The sequence below is a fragment of the Magnolia sinica genome, chromosome 1 (assembly GCF_029962835.1).
Source record: "Magnolia sinica isolate HGM2019 chromosome 1, MsV1, whole genome shotgun sequence".
In the NCBI taxonomy this organism is placed as follows: Eukaryota; Viridiplantae; Streptophyta; class Magnoliopsida; order Magnoliales; family Magnoliaceae; genus Magnolia; species Magnolia sinica.
In genome coordinates, this window is record NC_080573.1 from 10,140,226 (window position 1) to 10,168,043 (window position 27,818).

Consider the following 27,818-nt stretch of genomic DNA (forward strand, 5'->3'; position numbering starts at 1 on the left):
AACTTTCATATTCCAAATTAGTGTGTGCTTGTCAAGTCACCTGATCTCTGGTTGTTTCAAATCAATGGGCTGGACTTGAGATGTCCTCATTAAACATAATCTTGATAGCCTATAATTTATACAAACTATGATGCCTAAAAATATAATTACTGTAAAGTAAATTAGGAGCTAGCAGTGTACACGAACCGAGTTAGCTCGGTCGACTTGGCTCGAAAAAGCTCGATTCGAAGCTGAGTTCGAGCCGAGTCAAGCTGATTTTTTAAGATAAAAAGTTCGAGCAGGCGCCCAGCTCAACTCGACTCGGATCGAATCCAGCTCGGAGACCTTCATTAGAGAGTGATAGGCGGTCAAATGCACCCAGTGCACCCAAACGCACACAGCAGGAAGAGTTGCAACATTGGCAGAAAAACAGGCGAATGTTGGTAAGTTTGCTCTCTGTTCTGTCCTTTCTTTGTGGTTTGCTACTTCTAACCCTTGGTCGTAGCAACTCGATGAGATGAAAGTTTTTTCAATTGTGTAAAGCCATGAATGTGCAGTATAGTTGGTAACTTCTAGAGATTGTAGGGTTTTTATGTTACTTAGAAGTGTTTGATAAAATACCTGTAAAACCATTCCCTCTGTTTATAAAACAGTGGGTTGTTCAAGTTGCAGTTCAGGTGTTTGTGGAAATGCCTCAATGGCGAAATCGGCTCGAACTCGGCCCGAGCTGGCCAGTCAGGCTCGAGTGGAGCCGAGTTCGAGCTGAGGCCAGCTCAACTCGGTACGACTCGATGTACACCCCTGCTAGCAGCACAGGGCCCACCTTTCTATAAACTAAGTACATTATCTGGTGGGCCCCATATGGGGAAGCCCAACCCTAATATCTTCCTCACTAGGTCACGCAAGCCAAATAGGAGGTTCTTGGGGATGCTTGGCAGCCGCTGTGGGGCCTGCCCAAATGAACAATCCATTGCAACACCTGGTTTACAAGATGCATAAAACATCCAAGCTTTGCCATGGCTCACTATGCTTTATGTATAACATCCACTCCATCCATCAAGTTCTATCATCTATTAAGTGCCCTGGAGCAAAAACTCAGCCAAATCACAATCCGGAAAGCTCACGCCATAGGGAATTAACGGTGATGGAATGCCAACTTAGAGATTGGTGTGTGGGCCAGCATGGTGTGTATCTTTCATCAAACCCATTAATCTAACTCACTAGGATTGAAGTGAAGATACAAAAATCAGGCTGGTTCGGAAGTCATCAAAGCCACACCAGGTTAAGGGTTCTAGGTTAAATTTACATTGTCCCTTTTGTGTGCCCCATATAATGTTTTATCAACCTGATTAATGGAGTAGATTTAGATAAACAATATGGAGGGCCCTGGCAAATGTCGATACTCCATTTGTAAACTGTACATGGATGGCCATAGCTTCTTGTTAATGGATGCTTATTAGTCGATTCCGGATCATAGAAGGGTGATTTCTTTCTAGTCAATCATGTGTCCATTAATTGGCTTGTGGTCCATCTAAAATGTAATCCTTTTGGACATCAAGGTTAACGCGTGCATATTCATGTGTATGAATTATTGTATCCTGCCAGATTATCAAAAATTTTCTCACTAATAAAAACAGAAGCTGCTTACCTTTTACAGTCGTCACGGATTCCAATGATGCACATAAACTGCATATTCAAACGCTGATTATCTGGCCTGAAACACAGACAAAACCAATCATGTCACCAGACATTCACCTAGGGTCTCATTTCTAGGCCCCAACTGGGCCTATTTCTATTCCTCTGTAATTGAAATTAAGCCCATTCAAAACCCCATTTCTTCTTGCTAAACAGGGGTTTCAACCAACCAGTTGAGCCCAATGGGTATCATAGACAGAAATGGGCCTGTTGTAATGTTTATTTGCCTAATCTGGATCCTTTGCTTGTCACAAACAGGTTTTTTATGTTTTCCTGCATTGTGATTGGTCCACATCATTACTTATGTTGCCAACGCTGCTGCATTAAATGCAGTCTGTGATGATTTGATCCAATCACATTACAATAAACAAGTTTTTTCTGTTTGTGGCAAGCATAGAATCGGTCTTCTTATTTGCCATACTACTGGTTTGATTAAGTCACGCAGACTTAGGTGAACCGAAAGCACAAATATCAGCTTAATCCAAAACTTCTATGGCCCGAAAAGTTTTTAATGTGGGTGTTCAATCATCACTGTTTCCTGTGGTGTGGTCCACCTGAGATTTGGATCTACCTTATTTTTAGGCTATGAAACCGTGGATGAAATACATGCATCATGTCGGGGCCCACTTTGTCGATATCGGTAGCAGAGGGGTCACTACTGAATTATGTCGAGAAGAGTGGTGAAATGCCGTACCTGTAAAAGAGGTCATGGAAGCGTGATTTTGCAATTTCATCTGCCCATTCCAGAGCCTCAAACCATTCAGATTCTCCTGTCATGTCGGCAATCGACAATCCGCTGTTCGCCCCCAAAGGAAGCTTCTTCAGACCAAAACACCGGGTTACCGAGATATGAAACAACGATGGCAACTCAAGCAAAGCTTCACCCTCACAAAAGCTCCTCAGCTTTGGCAATTCCGATAGATATAGGTCCTGTAGGCAAGGAAGTACTGTAGTATCCACCGCTCCCTCATTCGCTATGATCACCTCCATTTCATTGCAGCCATCAACCATCAGCCCTTTCAGTTGTTTGAGTGCTGGTGCTAGCCTCCATGATAAGAGATTCTTGAAGCCAATGCAATGCCGCACCACCAGAAACTGTAGATTTTCAAATATGAAAGGCTGTAGAGCTTTCACTGGGTGGAGCGAATCTCCATCTTTATCTGGGACTATCTTCTTCATTTTCTGGCAACCTTCAATCTCAAGCTCCTCTATTTTCTGACAATGTAGCAGGCAGGCCAGAAGAAACGATTCTCCCCAGTCGTTGTAAACCTTTAGTAATTTTAAATCCTTCAGCGCTGGTGGCAATCCATCATCGAACATTTCCTCCCATCTCTCCACTTCACAAAATTCAGAACGTACCAGCTCTAGCTGCTCGGATCTTTCCATCAGAACCTTGACCCAATGCGAAACGGGCTTCGATATATCAAGCCGCATGGTTCTTGTGGAAATGAACATGGATTCCTTGTTGGCAACGCTTATGCACAATCTTGAAATGTCTGTCCAAGAAATTGAGATTTCCTGTGACAAGCATTCTGTATTTCTTACATGGATGTACAGTGTCGTCAAGCGATTCAAGGACTCCAACTCTGCTAAGCGAGCATTACTTCCATCTCCCTTTCCTTCAATTTCCCACTCGCTGAAGCTGTTTTCCATATACAATTCTTCCAAACATCGCAATTTCGATATCACCTTTGGTGGTATTCTTTTCAGAGATGCTGTATCCGTTAGATCCAAGAGCTTTAGATGTGACAATCTGCCCATTTCTTCAGGTAATTCCTTGATATTTGTTTTGCTTAGGCAAAGTATTTCCAGCTTTTCCATTTCTCCTAGTTGAGATAGATCAGTTAAAAACAAGCATTTAGAGAGGAAAAGCGCCCGCAATGTAGTCACGCATGGGAACGATGAAATGCATGTGCAGCTTAGATCTAGAACTACAAGGCTTTTCATCCCTTGGAAGAAACTATCCGAGATTTTCTTCAGTAAATAGTCATTTTGGAGCAATAGGGTCAAGAGATTTGGGCAATCTGGCTCCACATCCAGCATGGTAATCTCATTTTTCATCAATGAAATCCTCTTGCATTCGTTTAGTTTCTCTTTCCTTGGCCAATCCTGAATTTTCACACCTGCTTTTATTAGAAATCCATTCCCAGGTTTTGATGCAATTGACTTAGCCACATCTCTGACACAATCATGCATTTTTACATACCCTTCTTGACTGCCATTCAACAACAAGCAACAAGCCTTAAGTTTGTCGATTGTGCTATACACTCTCTCCCTCCCTTCCTTTAAAGTCTCCGCATCATCAAACAACAACTCCTCACTGAATCCATATCTCAACAATGTTTCTATCTCAATGTCAGAGCCTTCAGGAAATAGACAACAGAACAAGAAACAGGACTTGATCTCATCGTTCTCCAAATGCTCGTAACTCAATTCCAGACACGAGAAAACCTTTTTATGTTCAGTTTCTATTAAAGTCCCTTTTCTAAGTTTCGTCAATGCATCTGACCACACTATCTTCTCCTTGTGCCGCAATGCAGTTCCAACTGCTGCAATTAATAGAGGGAGATTCCCACATTCATTAACAATGTCTTTCCCATAACCATCCAAAATAGAAGAATCAACAGCACCTCTTATCACCTTTCGGAAGAGATTCCACGACTCCGCTTCTGATAGGAACCCGACCTCGATCTCTACTTCGCTCACATTCCTATTGCAGACATCTAAGTTTCGCGTTGTCAGCATGATTTTGCAACTCTTGCGGTTATCTCCAAATGGGACCCCAATCTCAACTAAGTCCAATTCTTGCCACACATTGTCTAGTATTACCAGTGTCTTAGTGTCCTGCAACCTCTCTAACAAGGCACCTTTGTTCACCACATCGCTGTATGTTTTGAGCTCCATTCCTAGTTGGCCTGCAATCTCCTTTCGGATCCTTGTTAAGTCTGGATTATGAGTAACTTCTACCATTACAACGTCATTGTATAGCCCCGTGTTTTTCACTTGTTTGCCGATCTCTTTCATCAGGGTCGTCTTGCCAATTCCACCCATACCGAAGACCCCAATGGTCCTGATTGCCTCATCTTCCAGTGCCTTCATGATCTTTTCAATAGTCGCTTCTCTAGATGTGAAAGCTAAGTAATCCCCACTGGCAAGCATGGAGTTTATGCTTGGAGGAGGAACATCATACTGAAGATTCTGACAAAAAATTCTCCCTCTTTCTTGAAGCTGCTTGACGCTATTCATCGTTTCTTTTGCTTCTTTACCCAACTTGTAGTGAGAGCAACAATTAGGATGCCACCCATTGAAACATCCCACACTCCCTCGAACTCCATTTTCCAATCTTGTCGCATTAGCTTCGACTTGTTGTACACTTGTTAGCCATGCTTCCAAATCGCCATCGATCCTATCTCTTCTCCGACGAGCTCCATCCACCCGCACTTGCACATCATTCCTAATAATCGTCAAACTCTCAACTTCAGCTTTAAAGTTCACGACATTCCTCTCATAGTGAAAAAGATAATCAACGGGGTCCTTCACAAGTTTCAATACATCCTTTCCTATTTGCCAAACAATTCCAACGATCTCCACAGCCATGGCGTTTTGGAGGGGAGCTGAAAAGGTGTATAGCCATAAAAGATTAATACGACAGTTCCAAGGGTCCGTTTGCCAGGGCATTCCACGTAATTGGGATTTAAGTCCAATCTGATTTTGGCGGGCCCATGCTTTCCATGCAGGATTGATTGCGCCAAAATGCCACTTTCCTCGGCATAAATGTAATTAGCCATGTTTCAGGTTTTTTTTTTTCCCCTGAAACTTCATTAATTGCACCTGTGCGGAGGAAATCTCCACTTGAAGGTGGCAAATCAAATCTGACATGGAGGGCACAAGCATCTTAATTCAATTTTCTACCATCCCATGACCAATCTGACACTAGAAATCAAATCTGACATGGAGGGCACAAGCCTCTTAATCCAATTTTCTACTATCCCATGACCAATCTGACACTAAGTGCCTGTTTGGTAACGCTGAAAATTTTGACTTAATGCGGAATTGGAAAACAATCCCCGTTTAGTTTTGTTTGTTAACATGGAACGCGGAAAGTGCTCCGTATATTTTCATTGAATTTTTTCATCAATGAAGGTTTAGCTTAACGGTGAACGAAGAATGTGATCCGTGTTTTTTTGTTTTAAAAAAAAAATTTTAATTCAAAAATTGCGTGACACTTCTTATCCACACTACTCATCAACTTTTCTATGTAGTCTTAGATCATGATCTCAAAAAATGAGGCACATCCAAACCTCAAGTCAACCACACCATAGAAAGCAGTGGGAATGGAATGACTACCATTGAAACCTTCTTAGGGTCCACTGTGAAGTTTATATACCATCTAACCTCTTCATAAGGTCATACAAAACTAGATGAAGGAAAACACAAAAATCAGCTTGATAAGATGCTTATGTGGCCTCAATAAATTTTTTATAGTAGGCACCCAATCCCACTGTTTCTTGTAGTGTGGCCCACTCAAGCCTTAGATCTGGCTTGTTTTTGGTCCTTTTCACTAAAATGATATGGAAAAATGAATGTATGGTGTGGATAAAACTTATACATCACAGTAGGCCTCATATAGCCCTTTGATAAGATCGTCCATCTCTAGCTAGTCCGAGTGGGGATAGTACGCAATCCCACCCGGATTTGGGGAGCGGATATGGGCCCACTGTGATGTATTTGACTACATTCACACTGTCCATCCATATTGAAAGCTCATTTTAGGGCATGATCCAAAAAAATGAAGCAGCTCCAAATCCCATATGAACCATGGTACAGGAAACAGTGGTGATTGACCATTAAAAACTTCTTCTGGGCTACAAAAGTCTTGGATCAAGATGATATTTGTGTGGTCTCTTCATCTAGGTGTTTGTGTACTTATCAACAAGTTGGATGGCAAATAAACATTTTGGTGGAATCCATGAAGCTTTTAATGTTGAGGATTAAATCACAAATGTTTCTTATGGTGTGGTCCGCATAAATTTTGTGTCAGCTTCATTTTTGGGATAATGCCCTAAAATGAACTTTTAAAATGGCTGGATGGTGTGGATTTAAGTTAGCACATCATTGTGAGCCCCGCAATCAGGGATCCCACCCATGGTGGTGGATCAGAGATCTCACTTAATCCACTCCCGGATTATGAGGGTTTAGCGGATTGCGTAGTGTGCCACATGCCACCGGCCTTGGCCCTAACCGTGGGGCCAACCTTGATGTATGTATCCTATATCCGCTTTCTCCATCCGTTTTTTCAAATAACTATGGGGCATTATATAAAAAATGAAGCAAATTCAATTATCAAGTAGGCCATATCGTAGGAAATAGTGGTGAGTGACCATTAATGGGACAAGAAAGTTCTAGGCAACATGAGATTTCGATCATCCTCATTTTTGGTACCAATCCCTGAAATGATTTGGAAAAATGGATGGATGGCGTGGATGAAGCACATACACGATGATGGGGGCCACATAATATTGTCCAATAGCTAAGGGCTACTGACGTCGTTAGTATGCAATCTGGATCCACCGAGGTGGGTGGGACCCTAACTGTGAGGCCCATTGTGATGTATGTGACTACATTTATGCTATTCATCTATATTGAAAGCTCATTTTTTGGCATGATCCAAAAAATGAAGCAAATCCAAATCTCAAATGGACCATAGTACAAGAAAAAGTGGTAAATGAACATTAAAAATTTATCATGAGCTACGGAAGATTTGGATTGAGATGATATTTGTGTAGTCTCTTCATCTAGGCATTTTTTACCTTATTAACAGGTTGGTAAATAAACATTTTGATTGAATCCATGAAGATTTTAATGGTAGGGATTCAATCATGATTGTTCCATAAGGGTAAATGTGTCAAATTAACATATTCCAAACATTTTAGACGTTAGTTAACAAACAAGTTGTTCTAAATTTAACATTAGCTAGGTTTTCGACTTTAGATTCAGACTTCAGATTTAGATTTCAGATTCAGACTTTGAACTTCAGATTTAACAAACAGGCTGAAAATTCTGACTTAATGCGGAATTGGAAAGCAATCGGCGTTTAGTTTTGTTTGTTAACAGGGAACGTGGAAAGCGCTTCATGTATTTTTGCTGGAATTTTTCAGCAATCAAGGTCTATCTTAATGGTGAATGGAGAATGCGCTTTGTGTTTTTTTTTTTTTAAAAAAAAAAAAATTCCAAAATTGCCCTACACTTTCTCCTTTGCATAAAACATAACCCAACTTTTAACGTGTGACACTTCTCTGGGCCAACTACAATTTATGTGTTAGATCCACACCATGATCAATTTATGTGTTAGATTCACATCACCCATGAACTTTTCTATATTGTCCTAGATCATGATCCCAAATATTGAGGCACATCCAACCCTCAAGTCGACCACACCATAGAAAGCAGTGGGAATGGAATGACTACCGTTAAAACCTTCTTAGGGTTCATTGTGAAGTTTATTTGCCATCTAACCTTTTCATAAGGTCACACAAACTCAGATGAAGGGAAAACACAAAAAATGGCTTGATCAGAGGCTTATGTGGTCCCAAGAAATTTTTTATGGTAGGCACCCAATCCCACTGTTTCTTGTAGTGTGGCCCACACAAGCCTTAGATCTGGCTTGTTTTTGGTCCTTTTCACTAAAATGATATGGAAAATGAATGTATGGTGTGGATAAACCGTATACATCACGGTACGCCCCATATAGCCCTTTGATAAGATCGTCCATCTCTAGCTAGTCCGAGGGGGGATAGTACGCAATCCCACCCGGATTTGGGGAGTGGAGCATGTGAGACCCCAATCCACCGAGGTGATGGGACCCCTGAATATGGGCCCACTGTGATGTATTTGACTACATCCACACTATCCATCCATATTGAAAGCTCATTTTAGGGCATGATCCAAAAAAATGAAGCAGCTCCAAGTCCCATATGAACCATGGTACAGGAAACAGTGGTGATTGACCATTAAAAACTTCTTGTGGGCTACAAAAGTCTTGGATCAAGATGATATTTGTGTGGTCTCTTCATCTAGGTGTTTGTGTACTTATCGACAAGTTGGATGGCAAATAAACATTTTGGTGGAATCCGTGAAGCTTTTAATGTTGAGGATTAAATCACGAATGTTTCTTATGATGTGGTCCACATAAAATTTCTGTTAGCTTCATTTTTGGGATAATGCCCTAAAATGAACTTTTAAAATGGCTGGATGGTGTGGATTTAAGTTAAACACATCATTGTGAGCCCTGCAGTCAGGGATCCCACCCATGGTGGTGGATCGAATATCTCACTTAATCCACTCCCGGATTATGAGGGTTTAGCGGATTGCGTGGTGTGCCACATGCCACCGACCTTGGCCCTAACTGTGGGGCCAACCTTGATTTATGTATCCTATATCCACTTTCTCCATCTGTTTTTTCAAATAATTATGGGGCATTATATATAAAAAAAAAATGAAGCAAATTCAATTATCAAGTGGGCCATACCATAGGAAGTAGTGGTGAGTGACCATTAATGGGACAAGAAAGTTCTAAGCAACATGAGATTTGGATCATCCTCATTTTTGGTATCAATCCCTAAAATGATTTGGAAAAATGGATGGATGGCGTGGATAAAACACATACGTGATGATGGGGGCCACATAATATTGTCCAATAGCTAGGGGCTACTGACGTCGTTAGTATACAATCTGGATCCACCGAGGTGGGTGGGACCCTAACTATGAGGCCCATTGTGATGTATGTGACTACATTTATGCTATTCATCTATATTGAAAGCTCATTTTTGGGCATGATCCAAAAAATGAAGCAAATCCAAATCTCAAATGGACCATAATACAAGAAAAAGTGGTAAATGAACATTAAAAATTTATCATGAGCTACAGAAGATTTGGATTGAGATGATATTTGTGTGGTCTCTTCATCTAGGCATTTTTTTACCTTAATAACAGGTTGGTAAATAAACATTTTGATTGAATCCATGAAGATTTTAATGGTAGGGATTCAATCATGATTGTTTCATAAGGGTAAATGTGTCAAATTAACATATTCCAAACATTTTAGACGTTAGTTAACAAACTAGTTTTTCTAAATTCAACATTAGGTTTTCGACTTCAGATTCAGACTTTAGATTTAGATTTCAGATTCAGACTTTGAACTTCAGATTTAACAATCAGGCTGAAAACTTTGACTTAATGCGGAATTGGAAAGAAATCGACATTTAGTTTTGTTTGTTAATAGGGAACGTGGAAAGCGCTCTGTGTATTTTTGCTGAAATTTTTCAGCAATCAAGGTCTATCTTAATGGTGAATGGAGAATGCGCTCTGTGTTTTTTTATTATTTATTATTCCAAAATTGCCCTACACTTTCTCCTTGTAAAACATAACCCAACTTTTAACGTGTAACACTTCTCTGGGCCAACTATGATTTATGTGTTAGATCCACACCATGGTCAATTTATGTGTTAGATCCACATCGCCCATGAACTTTTCTATATTGTCCTAGATCATGATCCCAAATATCGAGGCACATCCAACCCTCAAGTCGACCACACCATAGAAAGCAGTGGGAATGGAATGACTACCTTTAAAACCTTCTTAGGGTTCATTGTGAAGATTATTTTCCATCTAACCTTTTCATAAGGTCACACAAACTCAGATGAAGGGAAAACACAAAAACCAGCTTGATCAGAGGCTTATGTGGTCCCAAGAATTTTTTTTATGGTAGGCACCCAACTCCCACTATTTCTTGTAGTCTGGCCTGCTTAAGCCTTAGATTTGGCTTTTTTTGTTTTTTTTTTGGTCAGCTTGTTAGTACACCCGACTGTCATTTGACACTTCACTGTTAGCCACCCCACTAGGGTTTGATACCAAGGCCTCAGTGTTGAAACGAGATATCTTTCACTCAGTCTACCACTTGAGCTATAGATCAGGATGTTGCCTTAGATTTGGCTTGTTTTTGTTACTTGTCACTAAAATGATATGGAAAATTGAATGGACAGTGTGGATAAAACATATACATCACAGTATTCCCCATAGAGCCATTTGATAGGACCATCTATCTCTAACTATACCGTTTGAGTGGGGTAGTACGCAATCCCACCCAGATTTGGAGGGAACAGATCATGTTGAGTAGCAAACTCGCTACTGAAGTGATGTCACCAAGTTCAGTGAGCCCACCATGATGTATGTGTTATATCCACACCGTCTATCCATTTGGAGAGATCATTTTAGGGTATTATCCAAAGAATGAGGCAGATACAAAGCTGGAGTGGACCTCACCATAGAAAAAAGTGGGGAGAGTGATGCCCACTATTGAAACCTACCTAAGGTATACCATGATATTTATTTGAGATCCAACCTAGTCATGTGTTAACGCAGACATGAAAGGAGGGAAAAAAAATATCAACTTGATAGAAAACTTTTATGACCCTTAGACCCTTAGAAGTTTTTAATGGGCATGATCCAAAAAATGAAGTAGATTCAAATCTCAGTTGGGTCATAGTACAAGGAAAAGTGGTAAATGACCATTAAAAATTTCTTGCGAGCTACAAAAGCTTTGGATTAAGATGATATTTGTGTGGTCTCTTCATCTAGGTGTTTTTTACCTTATAAACATGTTGGTAAAGTATTTTGAATGAATCCATGAAGATTTTAATGGTAGGGATTCAATCATGATTATTTCATAAGGGCAAATGTGTCAAATTAACATATTCCAAACATTTTAGACGTTAGTTAACAAACGAGTTGTTCTAAATCCAATACTAGGTTTTCGACTTCAGATTCAGACTTCAGATTCAGATTTCAGATTCAGACTTCCAACTTCAGATTTAACAAACGGGCCCTAATTCTACCTTATCAGCTATTCTCCTTAGCCTGTAAAACAAAGACAATATATGATAAGACGCATGAGAAAAAATGTATCTAGTCTCTTCCTAATAAAATATTATAATTTGACAAAGTGTCAACTACAAAAAAAGAAAAAGAAAAAGAAGCCAACACTTTCTTAGTCCCTACCATCAACTTGATAAGCAAGACACCATACATCTACGTTACTACTTCAACAAAAATTTTGACCGTGACTTTGGTCAGAATTAGGCTGGGAGAATATTCATAGTCATGCCATTATCTACAAGGATCCTGGTGACTGAATGTCCCTCCAAGTGAATAGAAATGCATATCGGCTTTAAATGTTGACTCATAGTATGAGCAAGTTTTTCTATGAGTACTTTTTCAGAAGGTATGCCTGACTCAACAATGATAGTCAATATATTGTTGACTTCCTCTTTAGAGTGGAAGGAACCATGCTGTATAACTATAGGAGGACTAAATTGCTTCACGTCTCCTTCCATCTTGTTGGGCTGAGATGGTTTAGCCTGAAAACTTAATGGTAAGGTGAGTACCATATTACAATCCATTACAATTGGTGGAAACGACCCAAACTATATTAAATGATTTAGACATTTCCCCCCACGCGTTTCTAAATTCAGACATTATTTAGTGTTTTCAATCGCTTGTATCATTCGTTGTCATAACAGGCCCCTTTTTATCAAAATTGGGTGAAGTTTCCTCTAACAATTTTGCTTTTACAACATGTTCCTTGATCAACAGATCGTCACCCGAAAAATATTCATCGCTAAGATATTTGATCGATCCTTCAACGTCAGCACCTTCTTTGTCAAGTTCTTAGTTATTTGCAGCTAACTTGTGCGAAACAAGCTCTACAATCAATTCCACCATGTTCATAGTTATATGTATCTCTAGTTGAGGCATCATTGGCATCGACCATGGTTGCATAGTAATGTAGAGTAGGTCGTGGACAGTTTCATGGCCAAGATGGATCAGAAAAGGGCCAGTCGACGACAGAAGTGATTCAAACCGTCAGACCTTAGATCGAATGTATCTTGCAATCCGGAACGAGTTATCGGGCGTAAAATATATGATTTTGGTGTAGAACGAGCTACTTTAGCCACCCAACCCACTATGCCAGGTTGCGCAAGCCAAATTTGCGAAATACCCCCGGATCAACAGTCGTTTCCCTATTTTAATTCCGTTTTTACTATAAATAGTAAGTTTTAGTTTGATTATAACTCTTCATCCACTGGGCTATGGAAGTTGCGCCCAACGCGAAAAGAGCTTATAATACTTAGGAGAACAACTTGGTGAAGCCAAATAGGACACTTACTATTTTTGGCCGAAAACCTTGCGCACTAGTAAACATCACGACTGTCTATAAATAACAAGTATACTAGTTATAGTAAGTTGCGAACTATAGGAGTTTTAGTTGTAGTTTTCTTCTGATTTCTCTCACATTGCTTAGTATCCCTATTTAAAGGGTTGTGAACTCGTTTATTTCATTCATCTATCAAATTACTAATTTATTAGAATTAATTTCTATTCTTCTTGCTTTTTTTCCTCGTGGATTTGAGAAGTCTTTGTGAGGAGTCTAGAGAAGCTTCGTGGATTCGGAGTAGTTATCCTTGAGGAAGACAGTGATCAACCTCATCACGTTCATCCTTGCGTCAATTGGTATTAGAGTGAGGATTCTCTTCGGGCCGATGGCAAACAACGAAGGTATGCGCTAAAATCCTATGGACGGTGATCCAGGGATTCGTTCTCTTGCGAGAAGAATGAAAGCTTTTTACTGGGAGAGTCAGTTGACCATGCAAGGGCTGTAGGCAACCCTCGACCGTCTGGCGGATGCGTTACTTCTGCCCTGGGCCCCTAAGCGATGCTCCACCGCCCATGGTTGCTGTACGGCATAACCTTGATTTTCGTAGAGCATTACCAATGACAAGCAATAGGGCTACACTAAATGATTAAAGTTCTAGCGACGAGGACCTTAATGAAGGCTTTGCCCGACAACCAATCCATGGATCCGATCATCCAGATTGTACTGAAAGAGACTATTGAGGTAAGCCTAAACTTCCTAGTTTTAATGATTTATTACGTATATAAGATTTTCTTAATTGCTAGCTAAAGTAGAGAAATATTTTGATTACATGGACGTGTCGGATCATAAAAAGGTAAAATTAGTAGCGTTTAAATTAAAATCTGGTGCTTCTGCATAGTGGGAGCAATTACAACTCTCATAAGCCCACCAGAACAAGGTGCCCATCTCATCATGGCCATGAATGAGACGTCTTCTTCGATCACGATTTCTCCCCGGTGATTATGATCAGATATTATTCCAGTAATACCAGAATTGCCACAAGGAAATTGAATCGTTATAGATTACACTGAAGAATTTCGGCAATTGGTAATATGAAACGATTTGTTAGAATCTGAGTCACAGAAGGTGGCACGATTTATAAGAGAATTACGATCGACAATTCAAGATCGAGTTCAGATGCACCTAGTCGGGACCATATATGAAATAATTTAGTTGGCAGGTAAGGCAAAAATGCAGCTTACAAGAGTTTCGAATCGACCTTATCCTTCAACTCAACCCCCCATAACGGGTCCCGCGCAAGATCCAATGTTGGCACGAGGAAAAGAGCTAGAAGGAGAACGTCCTCAACCTCCTGCAACCGCAAACCATAATACAAGGAACAACTGATCTAAGCCTCAATGTGTAGCACCCACAACAGTGGGCTTGAGTAGAATTTCAAATCCTTACATTCGGCCAAGGTCGAAGAATTGTTACCGTTGTGGTTAACCGGGCCACTTATCAAACACCTGTCCTCAACATCCCGCAGCACACTTGACCATAAACGAATGGGGCACTGAATGTGAGGCCGCAGAAAAGACCCTGACTTTGATGAACATGAACAAGCCAATGAGGAAATAATAAATGGGGATGCATTCACGGGTGAGGATCGTGGCGAATCTCTAGTTGTGAGGCGATTACTGTATACTCCACGGAAGGAATTATATCCACAGTGACACAATATATTCCGTACACGGGGCACTGTCAACGGAAAGGTCTGTAATGTGATCATAGACAATGGTAATAGTGAGAACATCATCTCAAGAGTGATGGTGGACAAGTTGCAGCTACCAACATTCCTCATACTCAATTGGCTAAATAAAAAAGATAAACGAAACCAAGATAACTGAACAATGCACTATCTCGTTTTCAGTTGGCAAAAATTACAAGGATAAAATACTTTGTGACGTAATCGACATGGAAGCATGTTATATGTTACTCGAATAATCTTGATAATTTGACCATGATGCGACCCATCGAGGACGAGATAATGTCTACATATTCGTCAAGGATAGTTGAAAAATAATCCTTACCCCTATATCACCAGAGAACTACCCTAAAGCCTCTAAAGTGGAGGAGAGTTCCCTCTTGACCATTCGAAATTTCATGGAGGAATCCAAGAAAATCGATGAAGTATATGCCATAGTGATAAAGGGCGAGGAATCAGAACCCTTAAACATTCCTCCAATTTAAGACTATTGCTAAACGAATTCAAAGAAATTTGGCCTGAATATTTACCTGATGGATTACCCCCCATGAGGGAAATCCAACATCATATAGACCTCGTCCCTAGGGCTAACTTGTCCAATCGCCCTCATTATCGGATGAGTCCGAATGAGTGTGAGATACTTTAGGGGCAAGTGGAAGAATTGAACCATAAGGGTCTCTTGAGAGAGAGAGAGAGCATGAGCCCATGTGTTGTACCGACATTATTAATGCCAAAAAAATGGAAGCCGGTGCATGTGTGTCGACAGCCAGACAATCAATAAAGTTACCATCAAATATCGGTTTCCAATACCACGGTTGAACGACATGCTCGATATGTTAGAAAGGACCAAGGTGTTCTTTAAACTAGACATACGGAGTGGGTACCATCAGATTCATATCTGACCCGGTGATAAGTGGAAAATGACATTCAAGACTAAGGAAGGGTTATATAAGTGGTTGGTTATGCCCTTTGGCCTATCGAACACACCAAGTACTTTTATGCATTTAATGAATCAAGTTATAAAACTATTCACTGACTAATTTGTAGTAGTGTATTTTGATGGCATACTGATATACAGCTAGGATGAAACATAACACATGAAACATCTTAAGCAGGTGCTGCAGGTCCTATAAATTAACAACTTGTACCTCAACTTGAAGAAGTATAGTTTTTTAACGGACATCTAATTGTTATTAGGATTTGTTGTAACGTCCACGAGTATCCGTGTGGACGATGAGAATGTGTGAGCCATTAGAGAATGACCGATCCCAAGAAACATTCATGAGGTAAGGAGTTTTCAAAGGCTGGCGACCTTCTATCATAAATTCATATAAAATTTTAGGACAATAGTCGCGCCTATTATAGATTACAAGAAAAATGAACCATTTTAGTCGACCAATGAAGCTGACAAGAGCTTTCATGAGATCAAGCATCGTTTGTCCACAACACCAGTCTTGGTGCTTCTTAATTTTGACATGCTGTTTGAAGTTAAGTGTGACGCTTCATATGTCGGAATTAGAGTATTATCACAGGAAGGCAGGCCGGTAGCCTTTTACAGCGAGAAGCTTAGTGAAACCCGAAAGAAGTGATCGACGTATGAGCTTGAGTTGTACGCAGTTGTTTACGCATTGTGACATTGGTGACAATATCTGATTCGAAGAGAGTTTGTGTAACATCCTGGATTTTCACTGTTTTGGATTTCCAAAATTCCTTTAATTTTTTTTCTTTAAATTTAATTAACTTATAATATTACTTATTAACCATTAGCACTCAATGTTAGTGTATAAGGGGTGGTACCAGTAAAGAACCGCACCAGTCCGATTAATCAACCGTAGGAAGCCAATGAATCCTCCCGATCACTTGAACATCAGGTATAGTGTAACGTCCCGCCCAACCAGAACAGTGTCCTGGGGCATCCACGTAGGATTTGCCATAAGACCTCTCATTTAAGCTACTCGTAGTGAGGTATCGCAAATAAATTAGACCAAGATTTATCCAATTGATTAGGCCAGACGGGTCCTGATAAAACCTGGTGTGGGCCTCTAAGCCAGATGGCCGTTTACACCTAGCGACAGCCCGTGCGGGCTGTACCGCGACGCGGGAAGGTCAGAAAAATCTAAAAATTTAGGAAACCATAGAGCTCACTGGGCTTGTGGACCATTGAGGACCACGGACCCAGTGGACACCCAGAAGTGGGATCTGGCACTGACTAAATGCACCCCACTTATGCCAGGACTAGAATCTGGCGCTCGTAAATGAAGCTGAGATACAAGGCTATCCAGCCGTCGGATCTCTTCTACATTTTCAGGGGAGGTCTAATGAATTTTTCTACACCCGTCCACGAACTCTGTGACCCGATCGTGGAACGGTGACTGTTGATCGCAAATCAGGCCCGTGCGACTAAACTCCAGATCCGATCGTCTTCAAATTTTGTGTGGCCCTTCATCGGGCCATGGAGCAACTATCCTATGAATTTCATAACTAGAGGGCCACCAGAACCACTCCAATCACCAAAATGGACCCCACAGGGCCATTTGAAGATCAGAACCGTTTACTCTAACCCCATTACCGTTCATCCATTTGATCCCAAATTTTATATGGCCCCTCATTGGGCCATAAGGCACCTATACACCAAATTTGGTAGCCAAGGAGGTGTTGGATCCGCCCTAAAGCTAATGAGGAATCCTAGAGGGCCATTGTGGGAATTCATTGAAACTTAAGGCCAGAGGGCCCAAATCTAACCGACCCTTCGCTAACTAATCAAGGTAAGCATGACTAAATTAAAGATCTAGCTGGGGCAGAGTCATATAAGGCCCGGATCTTGAATAATAGACTAAATCAACCACATTACTCTTTTAGTCTAAAACCGATGGTTTAGAGTAATCATGACCAAATATCCACTTCCACTAGTTATAAATAGGCCACCCTATAAATATAGTTAATCCAAACCCTGATCATTGCCCACGAGAAATCTCAATACTTAATTCATTCCAAAAACGCCTCGATTTTCCGAACAAGCTCTAGACCGCCCGTTGGTGAGCCATTAATTCCAAAATTATAGAGTAATGTTCGTCTTACTGGGCTCGACGTTCATCGCGGGAGTTAGACCTGGGTAGTGTCCAGAACTGCTCAACTTGAGCCGAAGGACGAGTGCATGAGAAGCGCAAATACCCTAAAGAAAGGAATTGAAACTTAAGTGAATTGAGTCATCCACTCTTATGCAAAGTTGAGGATTTCAGACCGTCGGTTTGCGACCAAACTTCACACGTGGAGTAAGGATATTTCCCTGCTCATATCCATATAGTCGTGGCCCCGATCGACCATCGGTGACCGTTGAACAGATTTCTAATCATATCTGTTGATCGGCGCATCCAAATGGTGGGCCGATCATGTTCATACGTAGATCATCATTAGGGCTAACTATCCTACAGTGTATATCAATATGTATACCCTATAGTAGGCCCTAGATCTTGAAAAGACCCTCCCATAGGTCTAGTATAGTAAAAACCCAACACTTGGGGCCATTTCCACCAAATCTGGCATTATAAAAGGGCCTCATTTGAGCTCTCTCTCCCCATACGATTTTGCCCTAGAGAAGGAAAGAGAGAAGAGAGAAAAAGGAGAAGAGAAAGAGGAGAAATGAGGAGAAAGAGAGAGGAAGAAAAGAGTGAAGGAGGGTGTTGTTGATGGTGGGGCCTAAGGAAGCTCAACCTTGCAACTCTCTACCCCTTCTCTAAGGAAATCCCTACACCACAACAACAAGAATCGTCCATTGGTCGTCTAGGTAAAACTCCTCACCCCTTTTTCTTGAAATCCATGTATTGAGAAGAGATTGGCATGGATTCTAACATACAAATGCTTGCTTTAGGGATTCCGGCCATTCAACCCCAAAAATTCATCTTCCTAGGTCGTCTTCCAAGCCTTCAACAATCTGGAGGTGCGGACTATTGTTCTTAGGTGGCCTAGCACCAATTTTAATATGAGATTAATGATTTTGATTGCTTGGATGTTATATTTGAAAGCCTAGGAAAATCCTAGGAATTGTATGTTGGTTGGAATGGTATGGATTTATATATTTGGCTCTCTCTCATGATGTCGTTTATGCTTCTCACATGATTTGATGTATGGATGATCATATGCTCATGCCGTGTTGATTTTTATACGTTGTTTGCTTCATATTATGTATGATTTCATTACTCTTGTGTACATGATTTCTCAACATGGAGGAAGTGTTAACTTCCTCACCAACCCACACCACACACATATACTTTATTCATAATGTTAATAGTTTGCTTGTTAGAGAAATTTGAATTGTATGTTGAGCAACATGAGAACATGGTGTTGAATATGCTTGATGTTACTTTGGTAGTTGGCATGCTATGAGTCCCTATTCCTATCCTTGGGTTGGTCAGGAAATTGAGAAGTGACGGTAGTCCCATCGGTTGGACTATACTATGGCTAGACCCATGCGTTTGGGCGGGTGTATGCGGGTGGCTGTAGTTCGACTACATGGGTCCTTTGTGCCGGATGTCACTCGCCTCATGCTCGCCCGACTCAGGTGGTCTAGCCTACTGTCTGACAAACCTTGATTGTTAACCCTGCTTGTTCACACTTGTATGGAACCTGGAACACCCTACAACCGTTGTAGCTCATTAATAACCCACTTGAAATTGGTCCACAGCCTCGTGAGTCGGGCATGGTGGAATGGGACACTATATCCGAGCTGTCGGCCTATGCTGGGGTATCGCGCCTCCCCGTAGTGACCGCGAGCCATCCCTTTCTCATGGCACTCCTCATGTGCTTGAAGTCGGGGATGAGGAACCCGACGGGATCACGGACCGCGGGGTCTCGGCCTCACGCTTGGGAGGTCTTGGCCTCGCAACCCGTTTAAGGCATTGATACATGGGGTGTACCAGATTCCCAAATCTGCTGGATGAATGGACCTAACTAATCACACGGCTAACACGATCATTGCATCGCACTAGTTAGGGTGGCGACTCGGCAGTCGAGGTCGCACTGAGGGAGTGTTAGCATTGGCGATCGTTAGATGGTGTCGCACGAGGGAGCGTTGTGGTGAGGGCATGCATCATGTCATGCTGCATACATGCGCATTAATAAGATTACTTAGACGTATGTGATTGTCTGCTTTTCATTAAGATCATATTATAATTGATGCCTATGATAACTTAAGACTAATAGCACCCACTGAGTTGATCACTCACTCCCACTCTGGGACGGTGTTTTAAAACACCAACCAGACCCATTCATAGATGCAGGTGACTCAGGACTGGAGGAGCCTGATGGGGCGAGCTTCGACGAGGAGGATGAGTTATCTTATTTCCAGTTGATGGACGGCTCTCCATCGGCTTGATGGGCAGGATCGGGATTGCTGAGTAGTAGGCTCAGCCTTATTATTTTTGGGATATAGAATTCTTTTGTTGTTTTGGTTGGGCTACGCTTTGTGTGACCCATTTATATTTTGGACCTGTATATTTGATAGATCTCTTTCATTTCAGTAGACTTGTGTGGATGTACTTCATGTTCCAGGAGATTCCAGGCTGCGTATTTAGATTGGATCGCATATTAATGAAAATTGGCTATAAGTGACCTCGGGAACTCGGGAGTCGAGTATATGCACGACCCCCGATTTTCAGGGCGTTACACCATGTCCAAGCTCTTACCCTCCCAAACAACAAGTGTGGCTCACTTTCCCTACCCTCTCATCTCTGTATGCTAGATGGGTTGCGTTTTTAAAAGAATTCATGTTCGTTCTGAAGCACAAGTCAGGGTACAGAACAAGGTGACTGATGCACTTAGCCATCGTGCATCACTACTAGTTACGATGAGCAATGAGGTAGTCGGCTTCGACTGTCTTAAGGAGCTATACGCCGAGAATGAGGAGTTCAAAGATTCTTGGATGAAGTGCTAAGAAGGTCCTCCCAATGACCTTCATATACAGGACGATTTCCTCTTCAAATGGAATCGATTGTGCATCCCCCAAAGTTCTTGAGGAAGAAGATTATTCAAGAGGTACATGGGGGTGGCCTCGGTAGACACCTTGGGCAAGACAAGACACGAGCTCTTGTGGAAGAGGGGATTACTAGCCGCAATTTGTACGTAATGTAGGAAAAGTCGTACAGTATTGTCATGTTTGTTAGACCTCTAAAGGGTAATCTCAGAATACGGGCCTCTACACCCCGTTACCTGGGGTAGAACGAGTAACTTTAGCCACCCAACCTAGCTATGATGGGTTGCGTAAGCTGGATTTGCGAAATACTCCCGGATTGACGGTCATTTCCCTATTTTAATTTCATTTTTCCTATAAATAGTAAGTTTTAGTTTGATTATAACTCTTCATCCGTTGGGTTTTAGGAGTTACGCCCACCGTGAAAAGAGCTTAGAATAATTAGAAGAACAGCTTAGTGAAGCTAAATAGGTCACCTGCTATTTTTGGCCAAAAACCTTGGGCACCAGTAGACGTGACGACCGTCTATAAATAGTAAGTTGCGAATTCTAGGAGTTTTAGTTGTAGTTTGCTTCTTATTTCTCTCCCATTGCTTGGTATCCCTATTTAAAGGGTTGTGAACTCGTTTATTTCATTCATCTATCAAATTATGAATTTATTAGAATTAATTTCTATTCTTCTTGTTTTCTTTCCTCGTGGATTCGAGAAGTCTCTATGAGGAGTCCAGAGAAGCTTCGTGGATTCAGAGTAGTTATCCTTGAGGAAGACAGTGATCAACCTCATCACATTTATCCCTGTGTCACATAGCCATTTTCTAAGGTTTGTTCTCTAAAGCAACCAATTCTCTACGCTTACTAGCCCATTATCTTTGCCAATATTGTTTCTAAGTATGGATCATCCCTTCAGGTACAATTGAGAACTTAGGGTGACTAACTGTCCTCTAGACTTTGTCCTCGGTAGGATGAAGTTTGACTATCCCACATCTTAGTATTGGATCTAGTCGAGAACGGTTAATAATCTGCTAAGTTCTCTGCTTATGATAAGAGGTGTCTCCTTCCATCCTCAAGAACCATAGTTTGGTTTAGCTATTTGAATGAGGAAATTGCCTAGTCGGCCAAATTAGCCTTACACATTGCTCACACAAATGTGACTTGTTGCGGTTGGTAGACGATGTTGCTCGGCCATGTTTCCGCATATATAGTTACTTGCAAGGGCATCCTAAATCCTTTGTTGGGTTGTCGTGTCTCAACCCAGTCATCACAAGGCCCAAGATCAACTTTTAATCACGATCGAACCAACTTGTGGGGATTGACCATGGTCATGTTAATCTCCGTGTTTAATAGAAATGGATCGGTATTGACATGCATTGTTTCTTGTTCCTTCTCAAGGAATTTAAGCAATCCCCGGTCAATATTCAGTCTTTTTCAACTCTTAGACCGTGAGTATTTTATGGTTGATAGGAATTTTAATAAAAATTTCGGCCAACATTATATTAAAGATCTCATCAACACAAATAATATCATATGTATATATCCTTTAAGTTTTCAGTGTGGTCGACGTGGTTACTTCTACTTTAATTAACCCCGAATAGACAAATGGTTGTTTAGCTACTACTTCGGCCGCTGCCATCTTGTAGCTAAGATCATAATAGTATGTCTCGACTGACGAATTCTTTTTTCCTTATTCCCTCTTAAATGAGAGCTTCATAGCTAGATACTTTTCTAGTTATCATAAAGATTTGTAAACTCCATTCCAATAAAAAAAATTTTATGGAGTTTGTACTCCAAGCCATCTTAAGGAAGTTGCATAAATTCAGCCTCGGTCGTGAATACTTTGCATTGGCTGTTCGCTCTTTTAAACCGAGTGATATAGTTGTCACACGATTCACCTGGTAACTACCGAAAACGAAACGTGCAAGGTCAGTTATAAATATTTCCCTATCCTTATAAAAGAGCTGGGCATAGAATTTCTCATCAATTTCTTACCATGTTTGGATGGAGTTTGGCAACAGATTAGAGTACCAAGTGAAAGCCACTATAGTTAAAGAATCGTCAAACAATTGCAATTTACAATAATCATTATTGGCCAGTTCTCCACATCGCAAATTGGTAAATTGGCCTATGTGCTCTATGGTCAATTGACCAGTGTCACATGTGAATGGTGTAAAATCAGGTTAATAATTTATCCGCAATGAATATTGTTGATCAATCCATTTATAATAATGTTCGTGATAGATGAAAGTAGTAATACGACCAAAAACTTGGCCTGCCACTTCTTGGACTAATTGTAAAACATGATCACAGTCCAAATGACAAGATTTAGCCATCGGAGGTGGCTTAGGACCTATCAGGCATTGTTTCTCGTTGTGAGGAATATTGTTATGGAAAGGCCACCCTCCAGGTATTCTTAGCCTCAAGCCTAGCCTTAGGAATGAAATTCCTATTCTCCCGTTCAAATTATCTAAACTCAATAGGTGGAGGAACATTTCGCACTTCCTATATTGAAGAAGGATGCCTGTTTTGTTGTGAAAGAGGTACTAACATTACTAGTATTGGGGACATATTTCTTATAAAATGAGTCTCAATAGTTTGTTGAGGTATGACAGGTGTTCTCTCAGCAAAAATAGCTATTGTCCTATTCAAGCTGTTTGTCTGGCTGGTCATCCTCTTGTTCAAAAGTTAATTTAGCTCGAATTCGTGAGTACTCAGCCTGAGCTTGTGATCGTCCTGCAATATGTTGAATCCCCATTTGCATATCATGTAACCCAGCCAATATTATCTTAAGAGGATCGGTCTGAGATGAAGATGCCCTATCCTAGTTTAGAAGATTAGGCACTGTGTTTGGTTGTAGATTTAATAGCTCAGGCACTATCTGCACTTGCATTTTCTCCTCTGGTGCTAGAGTTTTATTAGCCCCATAAGCATTACGAGTAATTCTTTGGCTCATATTTCCACAAAACTATTGCATTAATATGTATAACCAAAATCTGAAGTCCCACCGGGTGTGCCAAAAATTGATTACACGATCAGTGCACAATGAATATTTATGGCAAACAAGTAGTTTTTAATCCCACCAGGTGTGCTAAAAATTGTTAGCTCTCGGTTTGTTTTGGTCACATGTGACCTGTGCGAGCGTGCCAGAGCCGATTGTGCAACTCGATTCAAATCAAACAACTTGACCCTAAGTGCCAAGATAAGTAGATATGTCAAGTGCGATCGTATATGACCAAGACATGAGAAAATCGGCTGCCTATTCAGCCACTCACAAGATAGTTATAAGATAATCAGGCAATTATCGGAGGGTGAGGTTCTTCCTCCAAAGATGGGTTGCACATTGCCTTTCATAAGAAATAACTTTTTTAATCAGACACAAAGGAAATACTTATAGGCGATCATAGAGAGCAACTGTAAGAAGCTTTTTTGAAAGATGAATTGCTTGTATTGGAACTGGGAATCGTCCAATGTAAAAGCGTAGACTTGTATTACGATTAAAGATTACTTTTACTGGATTACAACTAAGAATTATTACTAGTGGATTATCGTTATTATTAGGATATAGTTAATTTATGATAAGGAAAGATAATCTGATTGGTTTGATTGGATTGGTGTGAGACGACTTGCTTTGTTGCGTTTCTTGTTATTTATAGATCTTTCTCGCGGCTTTCGTTTAAACGTTTCTTTCTTTATTTGATGATTATGGTAGCTGATTCGTCGCCATGTTTGTCTTTCAGATTCTTCCTTTTTCTTCTTGACACGTATTCTTCTAACCGCTTTTTCCGCTCGATCACGTTCCGCCTCTGGACTTCTCGGCCATGCCCCATCATCAGATGACATGTATCATCTAGATTAGCACCAGCTATGATTCTGTAGAAATCTCTCCAAATATCCCCAAAGATCTTTCACATGCTATACGTTTTCCATGCAATGATAAGTGTCCTCTTCTAATTGGTTATCTTAGGATATATTAGAAATAGGGTACAATAATATTGACACTGATATTTCTGTGTCGTATCGGTTTCAATTGATATGGCTATAAAAAGTATTCAATCGGTCTTTTTTTGTTGTTTCTCTTTTCTTTCTTATTTTGATTTTTTTTTTTTTAATGAAAGAGTATTTAAGAGTCATTTATGATTAGATCTAAGTCAAATTTAAAGAACGAATTTTATTTTATTTTTTTGGCATTAAATTGAAGGATCGAAGCTTCTAGACCTGGTTCTACAAAATTTTTTTAAAAAGTTAACAAATAAAAAATAAAAAAATTTATTGTTTTGAACTGGAATCCCATCGAATCAATTGTATAGATCTTTCTTATCAAATTGTGGTTGAATTGATCTTGATTTGAGGATTTTATTTTTTATTTTTTTAATTTATGCAAGTATTTTTTAAAAATTTCAGGAAAAAATTAGATTATATTTTTTCGTTGTTGCTAAGTCTTTTCACGATACTTCGATACTTCAGGAGCATTAAAAGACTTTGAATCTACTGATTTGGTCTTGATTTTAGGGTTTTCTTCTTGTTTTATTTTATTTTATTTTATTTTATTTTATTTTATTTTTGTAAATTATTTACATAGATTCTTTGTAGATTTTAAAAAAGTAATTTTTTTTCTACATAATGTTATTATGTTGCTTAAGGAGTCTTCAAATAATGTTTTGAATATAAATCTACCATTTACAACTAGATTTAAATTATTTGCTTATATTCAAGTCATTTTTATTCATCTTTTAGATATTTTGTTGAATTTTTTCTTCCAATATTTCTTTGGGGAATGATAGATCGATGTTATTTAAACATAAATTTAAGTGCTTTTTAACAAATATCTACATTTTAGAGGTTGCATACTCTTGCTCCGATGGTAGACTCTCAGGAGTTTCAACACCCAGTCAGGCGTTCGTGTATCCATAGGTGGTGAAATCCCACTACGGCATGAGTGTGTGGTGGTGTGTGTAAAAAAATAAAAATAAAAATAAATTATTTTTAATGTATTTTCACCTTTTCTAGCAATGTTTTTTTTTTTAAAAAAAAATAGATTAAATGTTACTTTCTTTTTATCAAATTTGTCACCTCCTATATATATATAAAATCATATGTATAATTGCACTCTTTTCTTGATCTTATAATCTTAATGTGTCATTGTTTTAAATAACTCTTTTAACATACAATTAATATTAACGGATAATTATATTAGTAATATATATATATAGATAATTTTTTATAAATTTTTTTCTTTTAAAAAGATTCTGATCGATACACACCGACACAAATATAACACGGATACCAGTACATAACGTTATACTGTATAAATTTTTTTCTAGGCCGATACACTGTATGCCAACACTCAGAACGATGCTACGGATAGAACAGCTTTTCACTAGCTACCATGCAAACATAACATGTGATCTAACAAACAAAACAATCTCATCAATGGTCCAACCGAAAATTTGATCCATTTATTCTAAAAAATCCCTCTTGACAAGCAATCCTAACCATTCCATCCATGGCTTCGAAAAAGGACCGCTAAAAAAACTAAAGGCCTGTTTGGGCGGTGGGATTAGAAGGGATTAGGTGGGATCGGATGCAAAAAACATAACTATTACCCATGGCAGTAACTATTACCCATGGCAGGGATATGATTAATGCCATGCTTTGTTGGTAATACGGTGGTACATTGAATGGATATACTCATCATCATTTGAAATTACTGAGAATAACACACATGTGTTATATCTAAACCGTTCATTTGATTTGTAACCTCATTTTATGACATGGGCCTAAAAATGAGGTAGATCCAAAACTTATGTGGCCCCAAAGAAGTTTTCAATGGTAAGTATTCAATCCCCATTACTTTCTATGGTGGGGTCCACTTGAGCTTTAGATTTATCTGATTTTTTGGCCCATGCTCTAAAATAATGCAACCAAGCTTATTATTTGGTGTGGTCCACTTCAGCGTTGGATACGCCTCATTTTGTGCTTAAAATAATATGAGAAATGGGATAGACGGTTTGGATGTACAATACATCAAGGTGGGCCCGCCCACAGAACTGCCCGTTCGGAACTAGGGACGGGCGGGGGTAGTACGCAATCCGCGTCCTGGATGGGATATGAGATTTTCGTGTGCAAGTGTTCGGGACCGAAGCGGATTGCGTGGCGTGCCGCACACCACTAACCTCAGTGGTGTGTTGACGTCACCAATTTCTGTGAGTAAGTGAGTCCCACCATGATGTATGTGCTGTATTTACACCGTTCATCCATTTGAAGAGATCATTTGAAGACAAGATTTCCAAACTGATTCAGATCCAAAGATCAGGTAGACCACACCAAAGAAAACAATGGGGCTGATTCTTACCTATGAAACCTTCTTAGGGCCAACCATGATGTTTATTTGCAATCCAACCCGTTCATAATGTCACACAGACCTGAATGAAAAGAAAAGAACTAATAACAGCTTGATCCAAAACTTCCGTGGCCCCCCAAGAAGTTTTCAACGGCAAGAATCATTGTCCCCACTGATTTCTGTGGTGTGGTCCAGCTAAGCTTTGAATCTTCCTAACTTTTTGGATAATTTCTCAGAATGATCTCATCAAATGGATGAACGGTGTGGATATAACAATACATCATGGTGGGATTTACGGAACTCGGTGACGGCAACACATCCCTGATGTCGGTGGTGAGTGGCACACTACGCAATCCGCTTAAATGCAGCGCGATTGCACTGTCCGAGTGACCTAAAATGAAACAAGGGAAGAAAGAGTATGTCTACGTACCTATGAAAGAAAATCTTCAGAAATAGTCTCTTACAATAACCCCGAGCGCATTAACGGCAGACCCCTATAATTGAAACCCATCTCTCTCTCTTGAAAAAACAATCTACAATGCAAACAAATCCCCCTTTCTCATGTGATGTGAGCTGAGGAGACTTCAGGGGGAAGTTCGTTGAAAACGATACACTCGTTTGTACCAGAATCTTGTACAACACACAAGTCTTGGGGGAGCACCATGTAAAATCCGCTCCGTCAATCAGGTTCTGTCGTCAATGTTAGGGCCATTTGGATGACTGACTTAAATGGATAATGATTAGATGGCGGACTTCCAAGGTAATGTAGCATAAGTGGGTAATGATTATTGTTGATGTCAAAATCTTGGCGGCTCTTCACTCCGTCTTCCGAACTTCAAACCCCTTCTACGTTCCGAGCCTGCACACCAAGATCAAGCAAAGGAGACCCT

At 40.2% G+C, this 27,818-nt stretch overlaps 2 protein-coding genes across 2 annotated transcripts in view; one reads left to right on the forward strand and one right to left on the reverse strand.

Annotated features, from left to right (window-relative positions):
• The window catches only part of LOC131239308 (ABC transporter I family member 1-like), an 81,512-nt gene that overhangs the window by 16,151 nt on the left and 37,543 nt on the right, over positions 1 to 27,818 (forward strand). The window lies entirely within an intron of this gene.
• On the reverse strand, positions 1,548 to 27,418 carry LOC131239298 (disease resistance protein At4g27190-like). The gene is made up of 3 exons (XM_058236930.1): positions 27,359 to 27,418; positions 2,369 to 5,288; positions 1,548 to 1,693 (listed from the first exon to the last, which is right to left on the reverse strand). Exons 2-3 carry the CDS (start codon positions 5,269 to 5,271, stop codon positions 1,624 to 1,626), a joined length of 2,973 nt encoding a protein of 990 aa, XP_058092913.1. The 5' UTR covers positions 5,272 to 5,288; positions 27,359 to 27,418; the 3' UTR covers positions 1,548 to 1,623.

What these genes read in the sequence shown, in the direction of transcription:
- LOC131239298 (XM_058236930.1), bottom strand. Translation starts at nt 5,271, where the DNA reads ATGGCTGTGGAGATCGTTGGAATTGTTTGGCAAATAGGAAAGGATGTA. An exon ending in TTCCATGACCTCTTTTACAG is followed by an intron (nt 1,694 to 2,368) that starts GTACGGCATTTC and finishes TCTGTGTTTCAG; the next exon opens with GCCAGATAATCAGCGTTTGA.